The sequence below is a fragment of the Silurus aristotelis genome (genome assembly GCF_946808225.1).
Source record: "Silurus aristotelis genome assembly, chromosome: 10".
Classification (NCBI taxonomy): domain Eukaryota; kingdom Metazoa; phylum Chordata; class Actinopteri; order Siluriformes; family Siluridae; genus Silurus; species Silurus aristotelis.
In genome coordinates, this window is record NC_139583.1 from 23,823,515 (window position 1) to 23,842,892 (window position 19,378).

Genomic DNA, 19,378 nt, shown 5'->3' on the forward strand with positions numbered 1-19,378 from the left:
TTAACTTGCTTTTGTAAATAACATGAGCAAACCGTGTTTTACAGACAGTGATTTCTGGAGGTGTTTTTGATTGAGCCCATGCATTGATTTCCATTGCAAAATCATACTTGTTTTTAATGCATAATTTTTTCAGCTTGTTGAACAGCTTTCATTGCTTCTAAAAGACTCTGCCACTCAAAGATTTTTAAGTATTAGTAATAAATCTTTATATACCCAGTAAATCTAATCAGCTGTTTCTTTTTAATAACTCTTACTTTTCCAGGCTCTTCCAACATTTTTAAGACATCATCAGATTAAAACTTTCCTTATTTTAAACATTTGATGTATTTTTTGTTTTATTGTGAATAAAATATGGGTGTTTGGGATTTGCATATCATTGATATTCTTTTTTTTACATTTTACATAGCATTCAAACTTTTTTTTTATTATTTGGGTTTATATCATCTAATCATCTATTTGACTATAAAAAAAAGGGGCACTTCCAACCTGTCTCACTGAAAATCAGCTGACAGAATTACACTTTGTCTGGATTTCCTGCTTTCTGTCTTTTTTTTTTTTTTTTTACTCTATGACGCAGAAGAAGAAATGTGCAGTTTTGATTAGGAGGATATTTCGTTTGAAATCGGAGATTGTGAGCTGTCTGACATTTTTGTCTCTTATCAACATGAAAAGGCTGATTAGCATTAGAGCTATGACAGTGATCACATCAGGATTTTTCAGAGGTCTACTGTCGCACGCACCAGCACTTTTCCTTAAGAGATTAACTGTAAAAAAAAGAAAGCTTGCCAGACATTCTGTGTCTATTTTCTGTGTCTCTTTTTTGCCTTTAAAGCTTATCTCAAAATCCAGACTCATCCTTCTTTCGAAGTAGCTCAAAGCAACTTTTATGTAGTTCCTGTACTGAGTCGAATTGAAAACCCATTAGGTGCAGTCCATCCTGAAGTCATTATGACTGTGCTGTCCTTGGTCTGAAGGGTGGCTACATCCTCCAAAGTGAAAACTATGAAGGAAATAAAAGAACAAACAAGCGTACCATGTGCACCTAAACTTTCTACATTTCAAAAACCAAACTTGGTATTTTATACTCATATAACGTCAAACAACTTCCATAATTTCTATATTAAATATACAGAATAAATAGTAAAAACCTACCTATACTTCTACCAGCTTCAGGTTTAGGCTTATATCAAACAGTACAGTACAAAAGAAATAAAAGTTATTTGTAATCTATAGGGAGCGCCTGCTTATTCTTTATGAGTAGCCTTGTGTCATATTGATTCCTTTAAATACACACCAAATTGGTGCACATGAATTTATGCAAACAAAATAAAAAATAGAAAAAGAATGTTTCTTTTTCAGTACAGTACAGCACAGTACAGTGCAATGCAAGTTCCCTGGTGGTCTAGTGGTTAGGATGCGGCGCTCTCACCGATGCGGCCCGGGTTCGATCCCCAGTCAGGGAACCGACCCCAGTCATTAGGGTTGCACAAGCCTTAGTGCCGGTCCCAAGCCCGGATAAATGGGAAGGGTTGCGTTAGGAAGGGCATCCAGCGTAAAAACATGTGCCAAATCAAACATGCGGATGGTCCGCTGTGGCGACCCCTAACGGGAGAAGCTGAAAGAAAGTTTAAACAGTACAGTGCAGTGAAATTTCATTCTTCGAACAGCCAAGCTTGTTAGAAAGTTGGGATCAGGCATTATACAGTGCCCCTAAAGCATATAGGTTAAAGGCACTTGCTAAATGACACAACTGCAGCAGTGTAATAGGGCTATGGCTTAACCCCCCAACCTTCCAGTCACTTACCCATAACCTTATAGCACCATGTCAGCTTTAATTGAGTTCCGCTGGCTGAAGGACATGAGACTGAGGCATCAAGGAGAAGCACTTAATGTAAAACTAAACTGCACTAAACTTTTTTGCTCTTAATGTCCATTTATTAGTCTATTAAAACACTCGTTATTGTCCTACATGCAGAGTAACCTGTCATGAGCCAGTGTTGCATTTCTGAGTCTTGTGTTGCCTATAGTTCCCTAGTGTTGTTAGTGGCACCATGATGGCTGACAAGAAAATTCTAGCAGGCAGAAAGAAAAAAAGAAAGAAAAAAACACAATCTCATGAAAATGGACAGTGTTTTTTTCCCAAATGTGCACCAACCAGAAGTAGGAAAATAGTGACTTAACTGTGAATGAATAATAAGTATCACATCCCATTGTTTGAATGATCCAAAGTCCCTGCACCTTGGTTACATTAAATTATTATAGAAAGGTTACAAATATTATAAATGTAACTACTAAACCACTATTATATTGGCACCTATACTATAACGGATAATGCCAATGTGATGTTCTGCAAACAGTTACATAAGTAAACCTAAGTATTGATACACAGACATTGAAAAACAATGAAAAACTCCATTCAATTGTCTTAGAAAAAGGGCAAAAATTTATTTAAAGCACTTAACCCCTACATAGAAAAATATGATTGATTTAAGTCGATAATAAATAGAGTACCTCTCGCAGGCCCCGCTGACATGTACAGTAGTACAATCAATATCCAGTTTCACAATACAGCAAAGGCACAGGCATGTACTGCAGACGTGTACTGCAGTGTCTGCAGTAGTGGAGGGTGATCGATGCGAGACAGATGAACTACAATGAGCTAGTGATGTACCACCCACATTTTCCCCAACAATTAGTTAGTACAACTTTCCATAGGGTCTCCACAATCTTTTTTTGTGCACATTGTTCTGCTTTAGTTTCTTACTGTATTACAGGTTGACATATACAATAGTTTTCAGGATTTTCAGCAAAGACCATTCGTAAATAATACAATGTAATTGAACAGTTGAGGGGTCATTTGATGGTCCCTGATGTGGATCACTCATAGCATTTAATAAATAAATTTTATTTGAAACATTTTGTTAAATGTTTTCTATCTGAGTTTGAGTGCTGGATATGGAGTATGCATACCAAAATGTGTGACAGTCAAGTGAGTCCTAAATGCAGCAATAAACACACGTCCAGACAACCTGTCATGCCTAATGGAAAGAAAACAAGCCAATATCTTCACTATACAAGTGATGTATCCTTATCAAGCATTTGCTCTTTCAGTCAGGTACGCTGCTTGTAAAAATGGAAAAATAATGTGACATTTTCTTTCTAATAATCTCATAATCAAAACTTATACTGTGAGTCAATGGCCATATCATTTAAAAAGAAACAAAAAAAGCAGAAATATCTTAAATACTGAGGGATTCGTAAGGCTTCGTCTGTTCCTCCAGTTGTGATGCCCTTTCCAAAATAAAAGAGGCTTTAAAAAAGTTTATGTTTTCTCCAAGTCTGCTTAACTCCCCAGATATGCTGTTTATATTTTGTCGAGAAGAAGCCCTGATTGTCAAAATCAAGATCTTATGCTCTCAAGCAAGTAGCTTGCCAGGCCTACAAGAAGAGACAAATAGCAGACTTTAACCCTCCAACCCCGTGCTTGAAACTCATGGTTAGGTATTAACCATCTTCTTTTGGGATTCACTCTCAGTCTTTCATTTTGACATAGATTGGGATAGTGCTGACATCGCTGTTTTGAGTCTTGAATGTGACAACTATATTCAAAAGCAAGGTTTAAAGCTCTGGTCAGTCCGATCTGCATCCAGCAGATTTGAATAGAAATGCCGACATGTGAACGGACAGTTCAGTACCTTGATACACATTGGACACATCAACATGTCTGAAAGCAGCATGTGGCCAACAGGCCTCCAGAAACAGATCGGAGGTGTCCGCAGTGTGCACGGACATACGTTAAGGGCTGAATTCAAATGTTCCTCTGAGCAGTGAGGTACTTCAGAGCAGCAGCACCATACTTTCTAGAGAGATCTTGGTGGAACTCGTCTTTCAGGGTCGTCAAGCAGAACCGGTAACTCGGACTCGAACGGAACTTCGAAATGTCAAAACTGGGAGCATGGGGCATGTGGATCATGAAGGCATTTGGTAACACCAGCAGGTCATATTCCTGTTTGAAAACCAAAGCGTGCTTAGTAAGTAATGAGTCAACCAAAAGCCAGAAAGAACTCATGCAGGTCTCTGAAGTGCACCAAGACATCTTACCAGTGCATCAAGCTCCATGATGTGGGACACTTTGTTCCAGCCAAAGCCCACAAATCTCTGGTCATACTCAGGACAATCCCGCCTGACCACCACGTAGGGCTCAAAGTCTGCCTCCCACTCCACCTTGTATGGTGTAGTGGCAGTTCTCCATTTGGCATAATTGGTTGGTGCATGACCCTTGGTCCATACATGGTACCTGCCAGTCAGAAAACAAGCAAGCATTATTCATTCATTCACCTTCAGCAATGCCTTATATTTAGTGAATCTGAAATCTATCTTGTTAACACCAGGCACATAAAAAATGAATCCACTGAACAGCAGTCTACTTCATACAAACACACCTAGGGGCAATTTAGCCGACTGCTGCCTGTTTTTGGAGGACGGTTGATAAAAAACTGAAGAAACTGAAAGAAACCTATTTGAATAGTAATGACACAGACAGAACCCAAGATGGAACAAAGGACCATTATGTGCTTAATGATATGGACTATATATAACAAAGAAAAAGTGATTATATATGCTATTATGTGGTCTTTTTGCATTTTATTATTAATTACATTTTTAAGCTTTAGAGCATCTGGTTAAAAACACAGTTATGTAAATTGTAAAATTCACTCCCATGAGTGAATAAACCAGATATGAAACTGCCCAAAAAAAAAGTTGAGGGATGTTGCTCATATTTCTAATTCTGTATATTTATACCCAGTGTTAGGGTTCATATAAAAACAACCTGCTTCAGGTCCACTTCTAATTTAAATCTAAATCAAATACAGGTTATTTAAACTTTCTGTACTATATCTACTAAAGAATTCTACTGGTCACTGTACCTGAAGGTGTAGAGAGTCCCCATGTCTAGCATTGAAAGCAGTTCAGCTTTGGATTTTGGAAATGAGAGGCGATATCTCAGAGTCTCAAAGGCTGGCACCACCAGAGCCTTTTTGGTGTTGGCCATGTCCAACTGGACGATGGATTTTCTAGAAAAAGGCAATTGACCCAGACAAATCAGAAATCAGAAAATGCTGCTTTGTCTGACATGTTAAAGCAACTTAATCTTGAACAAAAAGGGTTCATTGTTCACATGCATCACATGTTTAAACTTAAAGCAAATTTAAACTGTGAACTTTAAAAAAATTCCTCAAAGTTCCATTTACAATGTTAAGCGACCGAGGAACCCACACCAATCTGTTTTTGAAAGTTGTAAGCAAATGTTTACTGACTCACCTGAGGTAATCATAGAGTCCGTACATAGGAAGGAAATCTATGTCGGTCAGAAAGACGTAAGGGGTTTTGGCATTTCGGAGAGCCACATTACGGACCAGGTTAACAGGGTAGAACTGGCCCTCCTTGTAGACAATATGGTATCCCACATTCTTTCGGTTTTTGAGGACCTCTGAGGCCTGAGCGTAGCGTAGGAACTGCTGAGCCTCGGCATCTGACATATAGAGTGCCAAACTGATGGGTCCCTCCCAGTGTTTACAGATGGCCTCCAGCATCTGCAGTCTGCACACAAATACACATTACAGCTACCAAATGCACCAGGCCAGACAGAGTATCAGCGCAGGATTAGCAGGGCAATAACAGCTTTAAACCTCTAAATCTAATCATGATCCTTTTAAGAACATATTGATTTTGTGCTTTAATCGAATTATATAAACTCATATGAATCCAGGCAAATGTATAAACACTGCATCAGCAGAATCCTCTTTCTCACCTGTCCATTGACAGCTGGGCCACCAATGTGATATCTGTATCATCCTCAGTGGGTGTGTATTCATACTCCAGGAAATAAAGGTGTACACGGTGCACCATGATTCGCTCGCGCCGGAAATCATAGCACTGATCGTCCTCGTCCAGCTCCTCTAGTGCTTTCTGAAGCTGGAAGACAAGAGTTCAATGTTTTTAATGCTGGTTAAGGTAAGTTCCATGATGCAAGTGAATGTGGTTAAAACAATAACCAGTGGCTAAAAATACGAACATTTTCAACACTGCATACGAATTGTATTAGTAACAAAACCAACAAAAAATTACATGTATTATCTTTGTGAAAAAAAAAGTTATGAGGGATGTCAATCAGTGTAACATTTCCAGTATTCTATAATTTTTTAAAATCATATTTACATATTCCAAAAAAGACTTCAGTGCTTAATCTTCTTCTTCTTTCAACTTCTCCCATTAGGGGTCGCCACAGCGGATCATCCATCTCCATACTACTCTGTCCCCTACATCTGCCTCTTTCAAACCAACCACCTGCATGTCTTCCCTCACCACATCCATAAACCTCCTCCTTGGCCTTCTTATTTTCCTCCTTCCTGGTGGCTCCATCCTCAGCATTCTTTTACCGATATACCCCATGTCCCTCCTCTGCACATGTCCAAACCATCTCAATCTCACCTCCCTCACCTTGTCTCCAAAACATCCTACATGCACTGTCTCTCTAATAAACTTGTTTCTAATCCTGCACAGCCTCGTCACTCCCAATGAAAAATCTCATCATCTTCAGCTCTGCTACCTCCTGTCTTTAAGTCAACTCCAGTGCTTAATATTCTACCATGAGTCATATAACTTGAGGCTACAGAAATGTGCACCTCCTGAATTTTTGTCCAAATGACCTTGCTTGACATACAAGAAGAGCTTTCAGTAAATGCCTTTTCAATCAAGGGTTCAAATTATTTATGCAATCAGGAAAAATTGCCTTTATTGTATACACAATTTCAAGGAACATGAAAACATTTTCATTATTATGTAAAGTATTCTTCTTTCATATTATAAACATATTATTTCCATTTTCCAAAATAAATAAAAATTACTAAAATGTTATATACAAAAAGTACATAAAATTTTTTAAACTTGAAAATTTTCCAGGCAATTCATTAATATGCATTAACTAATGCTTTATTATTATTATTATTATTATTATTATTATTATTATTATTAATATTATTATTTCAGTAGTAATGGTAGTAATAGTATCAGTAGTCGTAGTAATAACAATATTTTGCCTGTTTATTGCAGCTATTACAGTCTGCTTATTAGAGTTTTTTTCATTTATTATAGATTGTATTAAATCCACTGACATCACTCATAGGGTGATTTGCTTTTCTATTATTAATGTTTTGAATTGTGACTAATAAATACAAAATTTTATAAACACAAGTGTAATAAAAATTAAAGACGCATTTCTTACCTATTATACAAACGGCAACGAAGAATGTGTGATCTACTCACCTGTGTACTCTCAGAAGTGGCCTGACTCGGACAGCCGAAGAGTTCTCGCCGGAGAAGATTCCCGTCGTACTCCAGAAAAGTCAAGTAAAGATTCCGGAAAAATTCCACATGTTTGTTTTTTACTCTCAGTTTTTTAGGAGAATTCCAGTGGATGACCTGCAAAGTCACATATGGCCATATATTCATTTTCACTTTTTTTTATCTTTCCATTTTCACTTATTTATATACTTACTCATTAGTACGTATATACTTATATATCTACTTTGCAAATATTTACAGAATTTCACATAAGATGGCAAAGTACAGTACAGAAAATCACAGTATATCTGCAACTATAATGTAACTAATAATGAAGTTGAGCGATAACAGCCATATTCACTTTTAGATTTGGCACACAAGATTGTGGATACCTGACCATATTTCTTTTTTTAAACATCCCATTCCACATTTACTCTAATTGCAATTTGCTGTACTAATAACCTCCGCCATTCTGGGAAGATGTAACAATAGATTTAAGATTGTGCTTGTAGAGCGTTTTTATCCCGAAAGTGTTCAGTAGAGTTGGGATCAAAGCTCTGTAGGAGGCCACTCAAGTTCTTCCACTCCAAAGTATGTGAAACCAAATGTTCCTAGAGCTGGCTTTATGCACATAGGCATTGTAATGCTGGAACAGATTTGGGTCTCCTAGTTCAAGTGAAGGAACATTTAATGCTACCAGATCCAAAGACATCCTATATAATTGTGTGCCTCCAACTTTGTGAAAGAAGTTTGGCGGAAGAACCACATATACAGAATAATTTTTACCCACAGATACACACTTCTTTCACTTTCTATTCTTTGTATGTTTATTCATCTGATTTATAATATATATTGTTGGATAAGCATGTAAAACAAATGTTATGGACCAGAAATGTTAGCAAATTTAGGATTTAAAATGTGATAATAAACATTAACTGCTGTATTCCAACAGTCCTTCATTCTCAGTAGTTATATAATATTTGCAATATAATTGTTCCATTAAAGTCCAGACATTTTCTGTTTGCCTTTATAGGATAAGCCTTTGCTCCAATTACACACAAAGTAAGTATAATGTGACTGAATTGTCAGTGTGTAGTTCTCCTACACAAACCCAAACAAAAAATTCACACAACAGCAAAGCAGACGGTGTGGTCTATACATAATGCAGAAAATAGGCCTCATTTATAGAGATCCAGCAGATCCATTATCTGTAGGTTTTGTTCACTGTAAAACTATATTGAGACAGGAAACAAGTTGTGTTTTTCTTGTCACATACTGTGATACAGTAATCCGTCTCCAGGTTACGTATTTAACTATGGTCGTAACAAGACGCTGCATCAGAACACGTTGGGAACGCCTCTGCATTGTCCATGCTTTAAATCACGTGTATAATCAGTCCATCACCGGCGGGGTGACATCACAACCAGGAAGCTTAAAAGCAAATGGATTGAAACCAGCGGCAGCTTCTGAAAAGAGAACGAAGCGCTGCAGGGATGCAGGCAGTGTGGTATCGAGAAGCAGCGGCTCGTTCCCTCAGGGAAACATAGTTTCATACGTAACCTGGAGACATTCCCCTTCAGGAACTCGAGCTGCGTCGGAATGCTTTAGGGAGTCCACATTGTTGCAAATGTCCTGGAGGGAAATTCCAGAGGACAAAGCCTTAGAGGCTGCCACACTTCAAGTGGAGTGCGCTCTGACCCCGAAGAGAGCAGGAAAACCATAGGACTCCACAATTGCATCCACAATCCATCTGCTGAGCGTCTGCTTATTGTTATTTGTGGGCAGTGCGACGTCTTTTAAAACGCAAACGGGTCCACCTAATCTCTGTAAAACCTTTCTCAGATTTGGAGCCGCCATTTCCCCGGGCCTCGGCCCTTGCCTCAAGATTGTGTCTGCTACCTGGTTTATTCGCCCCAGGATATACGCTACCTTCAAGAAGAGCAGCTACCCCTGAGTCCACCGGAGGATCTGGCTTGCCAGCTTGTACAGGAGGCAAGAGGGCAGACGGTTGATATAGGAAACCACAGAGGTGTTACCTGTACAGACAAACACATGGTGACCTCTGAGGTTTAGAAGGAAATGCCTCAAAGCACGAAACACGACCGGCACCTCAAGGCAATTTATGTGCCATGTTAGATGGGACCGTCACCAGAGACCCCGAGCGGAGCAGCAACTCATGATTGCTTCCCACCCCATGAGAGACACATCTGTCATAAGTGCTTTGCGACCCCCAGGAACTCCCAGCATAGGGCGCTAAGTCAGAACCCCTGGGATGTCCACACATATCTAAGACACATAGTGCTCGCTGCATGACCTACATTGTAGAAATTGCATGACCTACATTGTGGATTGCCCTACCAGGAAACTGGAGCCGTAACAACGACCTGGAGCAGCTCTAGGGGCCTCCTGAGAGGCGTCGAACCCCCCCACGTCTGCTACGATGCCGGATGGAAAGCAAGGAGGATGTTCCCTGAAGCACAGAGGGTGGCAGGGTTAATGATCCAGCTTTGCACATCGTGATGCCAGGAGGTGTCGGGTTGTGATGGTGGTGGCTGCGCCTGCCAAGCAGCCCCACAGAGGTGATGTAGGAAGAAATGCTGGAATGCTGCCGATTGCTTCATAGCGTCGTCGAAAAGGCCCGTTGGCACCAGCAGGGCGTCCAGGAGAAAAGCCCTATCTCTTTCAGAAAGGCCCAAATATGCCTCTCCGTGGAAACAAGGGTGACCATAGACCGGCCAATGGCCTTAGTGGTCTCCTTAGTGACTGTTAGGGAGATGTCCGTAGTGATTCAACCCCTCTGTGAGGTCCACTTGAAAACCCCAGGTCCTAGCATGCCGCTTTGCTTTGGCTAAGCCACGGGGAGCAGGAGCACCCTCCTCAACGAGTGTTCTCATGCGAGCGCAATATGCGTATTCGGGTCCATACAGTAACACACAGTATGTGCGTATCCCCCCCACGCCGTAATATAGCGGGGGCAAGGAGGATCGCACGGATGGAAGCAATGCTTCATCTTGCTGGTTGCTTTAATCGTGTAACCACCACGATAAACCCGGTTCCATGAAGATATGGTTTACATGGATTGGAGTTAAGGATTATGAATGACCTGCTATAGAGTACTGAACAGAATTGGAATGAATTGGAACACTAATTGTGCCCCAGGCCGCCCCACCTCACCTACAAAACCACACTCTAGTGAAACATCTTCCCAGAAGAGTGGAGGTTAATATAACAGAAGATAAAGGCTAAATGTAGAATGGGATGCTCAAGAAGCACATACCAATCTTATGGTCAGATGTCCATAAATTTAAACCAAATAGTGTACATATAGTATATGCAGTGGGAAAGACAGTCTTGATAGTTAAGGGTGGTTTGCTTATATAGTGAACATCATGAATAAATAGACATAAGCCTAACTAGATATTAGTTGCTTTAATGACTGTGATGCTTCGCTGCCACAGTCGAACTGAAGTCGTCAAATAAAATTCTCTCCTTTTGTTTTAGAAAGGGAAACTCTCAACTATTGTCACACCAACTTCGTACTGAATACCATACATTGCACGCTGTACATGTCATATTCTTCCTTACCTTAAGATCTGACACTTCTGTGTAGCACTGCTCAGAGCGAGTGTGGTCTGATAACTGTACATTCCAGAAGCATGGCAGCTGGTGCACAAGAACCGGGTTCTGTTTTATGATTGCATTGAAAATATCCTGCACACACACACACACACACACACACACACACACACACACACACACACACACACACAAACATACAACATACAACACTTATTTTAGAAAGCTTCAACGACATTGTTTGTCAGTAATAGAATAACAGCTTGGTCATATCACCCTGACCTGATCAGCCAGGGAAGTGGAAAGCATGCTCATTAGCTCTCTCTCTGCTGTTAACCTCCACATCTGCTCCCACCCAAGCTTTCTTAAGCGCTCCAGGTAGAGCAGGATCACCCCTGCAGCATTAAAAGAGAAACATTTATTTTAGCAGTATCATTAAAAAATGCCATAGAAATTAGTTCCCCTCGATGAGTCTTCCGCCTCATCACAGGCATGTGTGCAGATGTTCTTTTTACCTGTGTTGAAGCCACGTCCCAGAGCAGGCCAGGGCTTGTGGTTCTTCCAGAGGTTACCCAAGTACCAATCACTCTGGTTCTCGACGAGTCCAATAACTTGCTTTGCTGCAGTAAGAAATAATGAAAGTCATCCATCTTCCCCACAAATACCGATCAGGTGATTTCCACCAATACTACTTTTTACACATATGCGTATGAAGTAAAGGTTAAGACCTTTTTAAACACCCAATTGTCCTTCACAACCTATATGCATAATTAAATAGCCTAAAACCTGACCAAAATCTCTTGGACAGAGCACATCTCAGGCTTGTCTTAATTTTCCTTGAAATATAATCATTAAAGCTCCAAATATATTTGCATTCATGTGTAAATCTATTTAACAGCTCATGACTTTGAAAAATGTACGTTCAAACAATGATGCTGTTTGAAGTAATTCGCCCAGCAAATCACATGTTCAACAGGAAAGATGTATCAGATCATGAGAAGTAAAAATGTCTCCTCATTCCAAGAACTTTAAGTTTGGAAACACCTAGTCTTTTATCCTTTTTGGGAGACACATAAATGATCCCTTTTTTTTAATATGCAACAAACTAAGTCATTTAATAGTATTAATTTTTAACTGTCACCTTTCTCCAAAACAGTGAGTTTCAGGTGAAATACATGTAGGTATGTTACGTTTCAGTTTACGAGTTTCTGTTAATGCTTGGAGAACAGGCTAAATTATTAAAAATATGTAGCTTTAATGGTGAAGGGAATACTGAACCAATATAGCTACCATACCATACTTCAGAACCGTGCAGTTCCTGTGAACTTCAGACAATTGGAAACAACCTTACCATACAACAAGACAATGAGAAGCATACAAGTTCTGTAAGCATTATTTAGAAAGCCAACAGTCAGCTTGAGTGTTATCTATTATGGAACAGCCTGCCCAGTCACTGTACCTAAATCCTAATGAACTCCTCTGGGATGAATTAGATCACAAGGTCAGAATAAAATATTCTACAAGCAAAGAATACCTTTGGCAAGTTTTACAAGAGGCATGGCAAAGAATTGCAGCTGAACAAAATAAAATGAACTATCTGAATGCCAACAGTTTGTAGAGCTGTTATTCATGCAAATGGAGGATTTTTCAATGAAAATAAAGTAACATTTGTAACATCCATCTAATATCTCTCATATATTCGCTAGGTCAAAGTAAATATTTATACTGTTAAATTAAAAAATAGTTTTTGCATATAAATGAACCTGCATCTTTTTTTGGCTTCTCCCATTAGGGGTCACCACAGCGGATCATCCGCATGTTTGATTTGGAACGTTTTTTATCCCATTTATCCGGGCTTATCAAGGTTCGGGGATCGAACCCGGGCCGCAGCGGAGAGAGCGCCGCATCCTAACCACTAGACCACCAGGGACCCCTATATAAATGAACATGCATAAATCTCTTAAAAACAATAACAGACTGGTACTGTATATTCTAATATTTTGGTATTACATTGTTTCTATCTGATGTTTTGGTGTGGAATGAGAGTGTAAGTAATTATTAATTATTCGATTAATTCGATTTAATTGGATAAAGTAGTATATTACCACAGAATTAGTTTAAAATACACCATGCCTATTTAAAAGAAATAAAACAGATTTAGCCTGAAGTCAGTAAAACAGAACCAAAATAGCAAATACATCATTTAGGACCAAAGTGGGATTGGAAATACAAATTGTCTCATCAGCACAGACACATTCATTTCTGATCACAAAAATTACAACTGGACGTTCTGGAAAACATTCAAAACTAGAAATATGTGCACAAAAATAAACCTTAGATCTCTTATGCAACAATCCTGAGATCAAGTGTGAAAAAAAAAGTTTTTATCAATAACTCTCTCTAAATCAATGTTTTCCGCTACTTTCTTTTCACCACAGTTAATTGTTCCAGCATTGACACCTTCTAAGTATTCGAAAAATCTTTCGAGCATGCAAAATGCTGCCAGGTTTACAAATGCTTTGTGCATATCATTGGCACGAAGAATGTGATATTGATTTAAATAGAGTTTCTGTATCTCTGCATAATCATGCTCTCGATTCTATGAAAATAGTCTACAGTGGAGGAATTGAATAAAAGAGAACTAAAAAGGGAAAATGCTGGATATTATGCTATTGAGCAATGTAACAATAACACGGTGGTGCTCGAAGTTGGCTATTGAGTTCCCCAGAAGTATGTGATATACTGGCAGTGGGTCTGAGATTGTATTCATTTGTAATGACACGGTGAAGGCTGAGATCAAAAGCCAACTACTGTGAACAGTGAGAAATTGTTTATTTCCTAATCTTGGCTAGTATAAATAATGTCAACTTCAATCAAACTACAATCAGAATAACATGAGAAATGTGCTTTTCAGGATTTAAGTATAATGTTTAGAGATGAATTTTTAAAAAACAAACGATTTCACTGGTTGGCTCTAGTAAGTAGATCTAATAGCAGTGAGGATTATTTCAACAGTCAGAAATAATACATGCTTGGAATTTTTGTGCAAATGTTTGGGTAGCACCAATTTTAATGATACTAACATCACAACATATCAGGACACCCTGGTGTTTGGTCCTGGATGCTCGCTTGGACATTAAAGGTCATATGAGTAATTGTAGTAATTACCTGTGAACTTTTTAAAGATGGCCCATAGCTCAGCAATATCAGTAGCAAAAGTGATGTCTGTATCGAGCACAATGACTTTCGAGAGGTCAGAAGGCATCGCTTTGGTGAGCGTCAGTTTCATCAGGCCATAAATTCCTGAATAGTGTTTGTTGGGTATCCATGAAACCTCCGGCTAAAATAACAAAAGACAGAAATGAGAGAGAGAGAGATATAGAGAGAGAATGAGAGAGAGAGAGAGAGAGAGAGAGAGAGAGAGAGAGAGAGAGAGAGAGAGAGAGAGAGAGAGAGAGAGAGAGAGAGGGTTAGTGTTTAAGGTGTCACTAGAATAACCTGGTCTCATTCGTTGGGTTTTGTCTGCTTGTAATAGCATCACTCCCCACAGAAGGGACCTTGTCAGTAATGTCTCTTTCATCTCAGCGCATACATATTTATTGATGAGAAGCGTGGCAAAAATGATCTGGTGGACAAGAGATAAAAGACTGAATTGCAGAGATAGCATCCACTTAAGAGTGCAGAGTTCCTGTGTTTTTAGATGCATGTAATGACTACAAAGGCTCTGAGCCAAACAACAACACAATCAGAGGTAATAGCAGAGAAAGAGCGGGAGTGCGAGAGTCAAATCGAAGACACACACCCGTGGCGAACGTGTACGTGATTAATATGTGTAGAGATTTGATGAATATGCATTTTCACACTGCGTATTATGGGAAAACAAAATGCTCTTTGTATGTCAGCACGCAGATGCCACAGTGCCGCACGAACCAAACAAAACAACTTATAAATGCACTTTGAATAATTTAAAAGTCTCTGCAAAAGCAAAAAAAAAAGAAAAAAGGATTGCGTAATCACTTCCAATATGTGAACAAAAATGAAAATTCCTTCACTCCATAATCTCTGCAGATATTCCATGCTGAGAACAGAAGGCCTTCCAGCTACAGCTCACTCCCAGCTAATTTTAGACATTATGTATCCTACATATGGTTTTAACATCTACACATGTGACTTAAATACATTTCCTAATGGCTGCATTATCCTGTATGGTATGAAAGCCTATCCTGGTAACACTGGTCACCTTGAGGAAACACATGCTGTGAGGTGGCAATGCTACCCACAGTGCCATTGTGTCACTATATACATATAAATCTCAGACATGATTGCCTCTGGGGCTTCAGCCAGTGTTACTGTAGAACATTTGGTCTGAGACTGCAAGATCCCCATGCAACCATGTTCTTCTCTGCTATGGACCATAAACCTCTGGGGTCAAGAACAGTACAGTTCAAGTCTACTCTTTGCTATTCTGTATTGTGCACCAAAGTGACCACAGTAGTAAGGAGTACTGCCCTGAAACATCTGGAGTACTACATAAAGGCAGTTTAACCCCTCAACGATATACCGTTCTACACTGCATTAAAGTGTACACGGCATCTGAGCAGATGCAAAACTTCTTGTCGTGCCAGACAAGTTCTCTACTTTACATTCACATTTAACATAATTTACATATGCAAGTATGCCTAAGCAGACTCTTGGTCAAAATGGTATGACCCAGCACAAGTGGACATCAAGCCACTAAGTATCATCTAGTTTTTCTGCCTGGTTGTTTCAATACACTGGTGGGTAGGTCAAGATATCTCAACTGTTGCAACAGCACATACTCCTGGCAAAGTTGTTGTGCCAGGTAATATACAGTAAGTCTTTTACCACTGTTCAAGCCAAGGTGTCTAGACAGCGTCTTACCACCAAGCTGGAATCTTTGCCATTATCCCAAGACATTAGATGCATCCTTTAATAGATTTCATCCACTGTGGATTTCATACCACCATAGTGGTCAATCATTTCTCTAAGGCTTGTTTGAGCCCTTTTCCAAGTCTAAGCACTTTTTATGAGACAGTTGAAGCCCTGTTTTAGCCGGTTTGCCTTACTCAAGACATCGGCCCTCAAGTCTGGAAAGTGTTCATTTAGAGACTGGTCACTAACCTCAGCCTCATCACTGGCTAGCAAAATCCATTACACTCATGGAGAGATTGAACCAAGAACTAACCTCTACAGCTACTGTGGAGAATCAGCAGGGTAATTAGTGCAAGATTCACCCCGAGGAGAAGCCCAGACCTTTATTATTCACAATTCTTCAGGCTACTTGGGCTTGATAACTTGTATTACCTGGGGTTCAACCTGCCTTGGACTCCAACCTTCCATTCAACCCATTAAATTTAAATTTTGACCTGAGGTAAAATAAGTGTAAATGTCTACTCTCTGTGAAAAGGAAATAATAGTGTCACCCTCCATCTATCTATTATTAATGCATCCACCCACCATCATTTACATTTACATTTACGGAATTTAGCAGACGCTCTTATAAAGAACGACGTGCAAAAGTGCTTTGAGTCTCTATCAATGAATAAATCAACACCGGTTCACTAGATTACAAACTTAAGATATCATTAGCCTACAGGATTTAAAAAACAAAACAAAAAAACAAAGCAAACCAGGGAAAAAATTGCTAGTTTATGTGTTTCAGGAAGAGGTAGGTCTTCAAATGTCACATGACGATAGCAAGCAACCCTGCTGTTTGGACCTCTAGGGGAAAGTTCCTTCCACCACCTTGGTGCCAGAACAGAGAAGAGCCTAAAAGTAAACCTACCTCCTACCCTTAGGTACCCAGGTATAGGAGACCAGTCGAACAGTGCTAGAAGATCTCAGGCAGCATAGTGCAGTGCAAGGAGTGATAAGGTCTTTAAGGTAAGAGGATGCTGGTCCATTTTTGGCTTTGTAGGCAAGCCAGTGGAGGGAGGAAGGAAGGAATGAAGTCCAAGCATAGGCGGAGCTTTGGGCCTCAATATCCATTACTACTTATATTGTAATAAGTAAGTAATATTAGGTATTCAAAATTAACACTAGAATTATGTTGCAATAAAATATAATAAGATGCCTTAAGTTAGTGGGGCATTCTAATAGCTCAAGAGACAAGAAGAGTAGTGTTATCAGATTTTTTTTCCTAAATGCAATCACATTCCCAGGTATAAAGGCTAATTTGAAACTGCACGTTAAGAACATATGATAGAGGTCGATAAGGTTAGTGTAACATTAACTAGCTTAGGTTTTTGAAATATGTTCTGAGAGCGGAAATTGACCTTTCCTCTCACTAAACTGCTCTGCTCTGAAGTTTAATTTCTGTTTGCCTTGAAAATTCTTATGTGAAAATGTATTTGTTTGAAAAATCTCGGAGCAGATATAATCTTACCGGCATGATGGCCACTCAAAGAAAGTATAAAGATAAATGAATTGTATGATATATTATGTAATATAAGATACATATTATTATTGCATTTCTATGTAATCTAAATACTTACCACAATCCATAATACATACTGGCTGATGGACTAACTGTTCTGCCAAGGCTTGCTATTAAGTTTTGAGATCAAATATGGATATTTTGAACAAAAGATGTGAACAGGTTTTTACCTTTAGTTCATCAGCATCATAGAAGCTGACTTGCACTGATGGTACCATCCACGACTGAAACAACGTGCTGAGGATCTGATTGGCCACTGTGTCAGTAATGAAGTGAAAATGCAAAGGATTTCTCCTGGAACGATGAGATGAACAAAAGAGAGTCATAAGTAAAAGTCATAAAGGATATAAACTTGTACTAACATAATAATCAGTGTTGGATGATTGTTGAAGCAAATAGAATATGACTGTAAACTTTTTATACAATATCTGGCAAAAGGTGTGTGGATACCTAATGATCAGTGTTGTGCTTTTTAAACATTGACTATTCTAGATTTGGTCTCTCTTTGCTGTTATAATAAATTCCACTCCACTTTTATGTAAAGGCTTTCCACTAGATTTTTGGGACATATCTGTGGGCATTTGCCTTGTCAATCACTAGAGCATTAGCAAGGTCAGGTTCTAATGTACATTAAGAAGCACTGAAGCACAGTCAGTTTTCCAGTTCATCCCAAAGGTGTTTAGCTGCCACGCCCCCTTCGGCCCCCTTCGGCGTGGCAGGTGTTTTCTCGGCCGCTTTCTCTGAAGCTCCCGGCTTCAATCGCGCACATCTGGTGCTCGTTTAACATCATCACCAGCTCCTATTTAAACTTCCACACTCTCACTGTCTGTTATTGTTGGTATATGTTGGTTCACAGCGGTCGTTGTTATCGCGCATGCGTATCCCGGTACGTGTCTTCCCACCGGCACTCTCTCAACGGCTGCGCTTTTCTTCCCAAAGCGCATCGCGGATTCCCCCCCGATCCTGCCGGTGTTCATTCTATGCTTTTGCTGCTCATCCCACGTTCCTACCAAGCGCGGCTTTCGCCTCCCGTTCATCGCATAACATTTAACAACAAAAGGCATATGTGCACTAACTAACAGCAGAGATTCACCAGTATACAATAAAACACCTGTAGCATCTGTAAGGCTTGATTTTTCCGCCACTTTCGCGAGTTCTTCTGCGGCTGCACAGTGCCGATCGAGATAACCGACGTCAAATGGCAAATTTTTCCCCCCTTGTGCTCGAGATATCAGGGTTCGGCGACATAAAAAAGTCGACATATCCGATAAAAAAAATGCTTAGACAAAGCGAGAATTTGGCGGTTCCACCTCAAAAACGTCGACTTAATAGGGTTGTCGAGGTAACCGAGGGCGAGATAAGTGGGTTCCACTGTGTGTGTGTATATATATATATATATATATATATATATATATATATAACCGAGTATATATATATATCCATTTCCATTTAAGGTTCAGGTGAAGCTTGAACACTGAATGAACTGAATGGAAGCCTGACTTGACCTGTAGTACCATTTGTATTATCATGTAATCATGTAATGTTAATATCACATCTTGTACTAAGTAATGAAAATGTAACAAGTGATTGAACTGGATGTTCCTAGCTTACCTGTGGAATAAGATGGACTTGACCAGAGTGACCACGTCTCGGCTGGCGTTGTGACCCGCACACACACATGCCACGTGAATCAGCTGTGCACACAGACAGAATATGTTAAAACGTACTGACAAAAGCCCTGAGAGGCTAAAGACATCATTCCAGAGAGGGTTGTGTGAGTTGATCATTTACATATCATTATATACTTTTTTATAGTTGGATGATAAAAATATTTAATTTAAATGAAAAAGCATTAATGCCTGATAATACCTACAGTTGAATAGTTAAGCCTTCATTTTTTTCTATAGTTAAGCTTTCATTGAAAAGCATTATAAGCATTGGAACACTAAGACAGTTTGGCAGATGTCTTAGTGTTCCAATGCTAATAATGCTTCTTTATGC

The 19,378-nt window shown here is 39.4% G+C and overlaps 1 protein-coding gene across 5 annotated transcripts in view; it reads right to left on the bottom strand.

Annotated features, from left to right (window-relative positions):
- Nucleotides 1–2,420: 2,420 nt before the first annotated feature.
- Nucleotides 2,421–19,378, bottom strand: part of large2 (LARGE xylosyl- and glucuronyltransferase 2) — a 148,728-nt gene continuing 131,770 nt past the window's right edge. For all 5 annotated transcript variants that reach the window (XM_083552958.1, XM_083552960.1, XM_083552961.1 and 2 more), the window contains 12 exons: nt 18,989–19,071; nt 17,548–17,671; nt 14,089–14,260; nt 11,436–11,540; nt 11,203–11,315; nt 10,930–11,055; nt 7,327–7,482; nt 5,813–5,976; nt 5,323–5,601; nt 4,929–5,075; nt 4,102–4,297; nt 2,421–4,006 (listed from right to left, as the gene is read on the bottom strand). In XM_083552958.1, the coding sequence (XP_083409084.1) occupies nt 3,809–4,006; nt 4,102–4,297; nt 4,929–5,075; nt 5,323–5,601; nt 5,813–5,976; nt 7,327–7,482; nt 10,930–11,055; nt 11,203–11,315; nt 11,436–11,540; nt 14,089–14,260; nt 17,548–17,671; nt 18,989–19,071 (1,863 nt within the window). In that variant the 3' untranslated portion in view covers nt 2,421–3,808. The remainder of the gene's footprint in view (nt 4,007–4,101; nt 4,298–4,928; nt 5,076–5,322; nt 5,602–5,812; nt 5,977–7,326; nt 7,483–10,929; nt 11,056–11,202; nt 11,316–11,435; nt 11,541–14,088; nt 14,261–17,547; nt 17,672–18,988; nt 19,072–19,378) is intronic.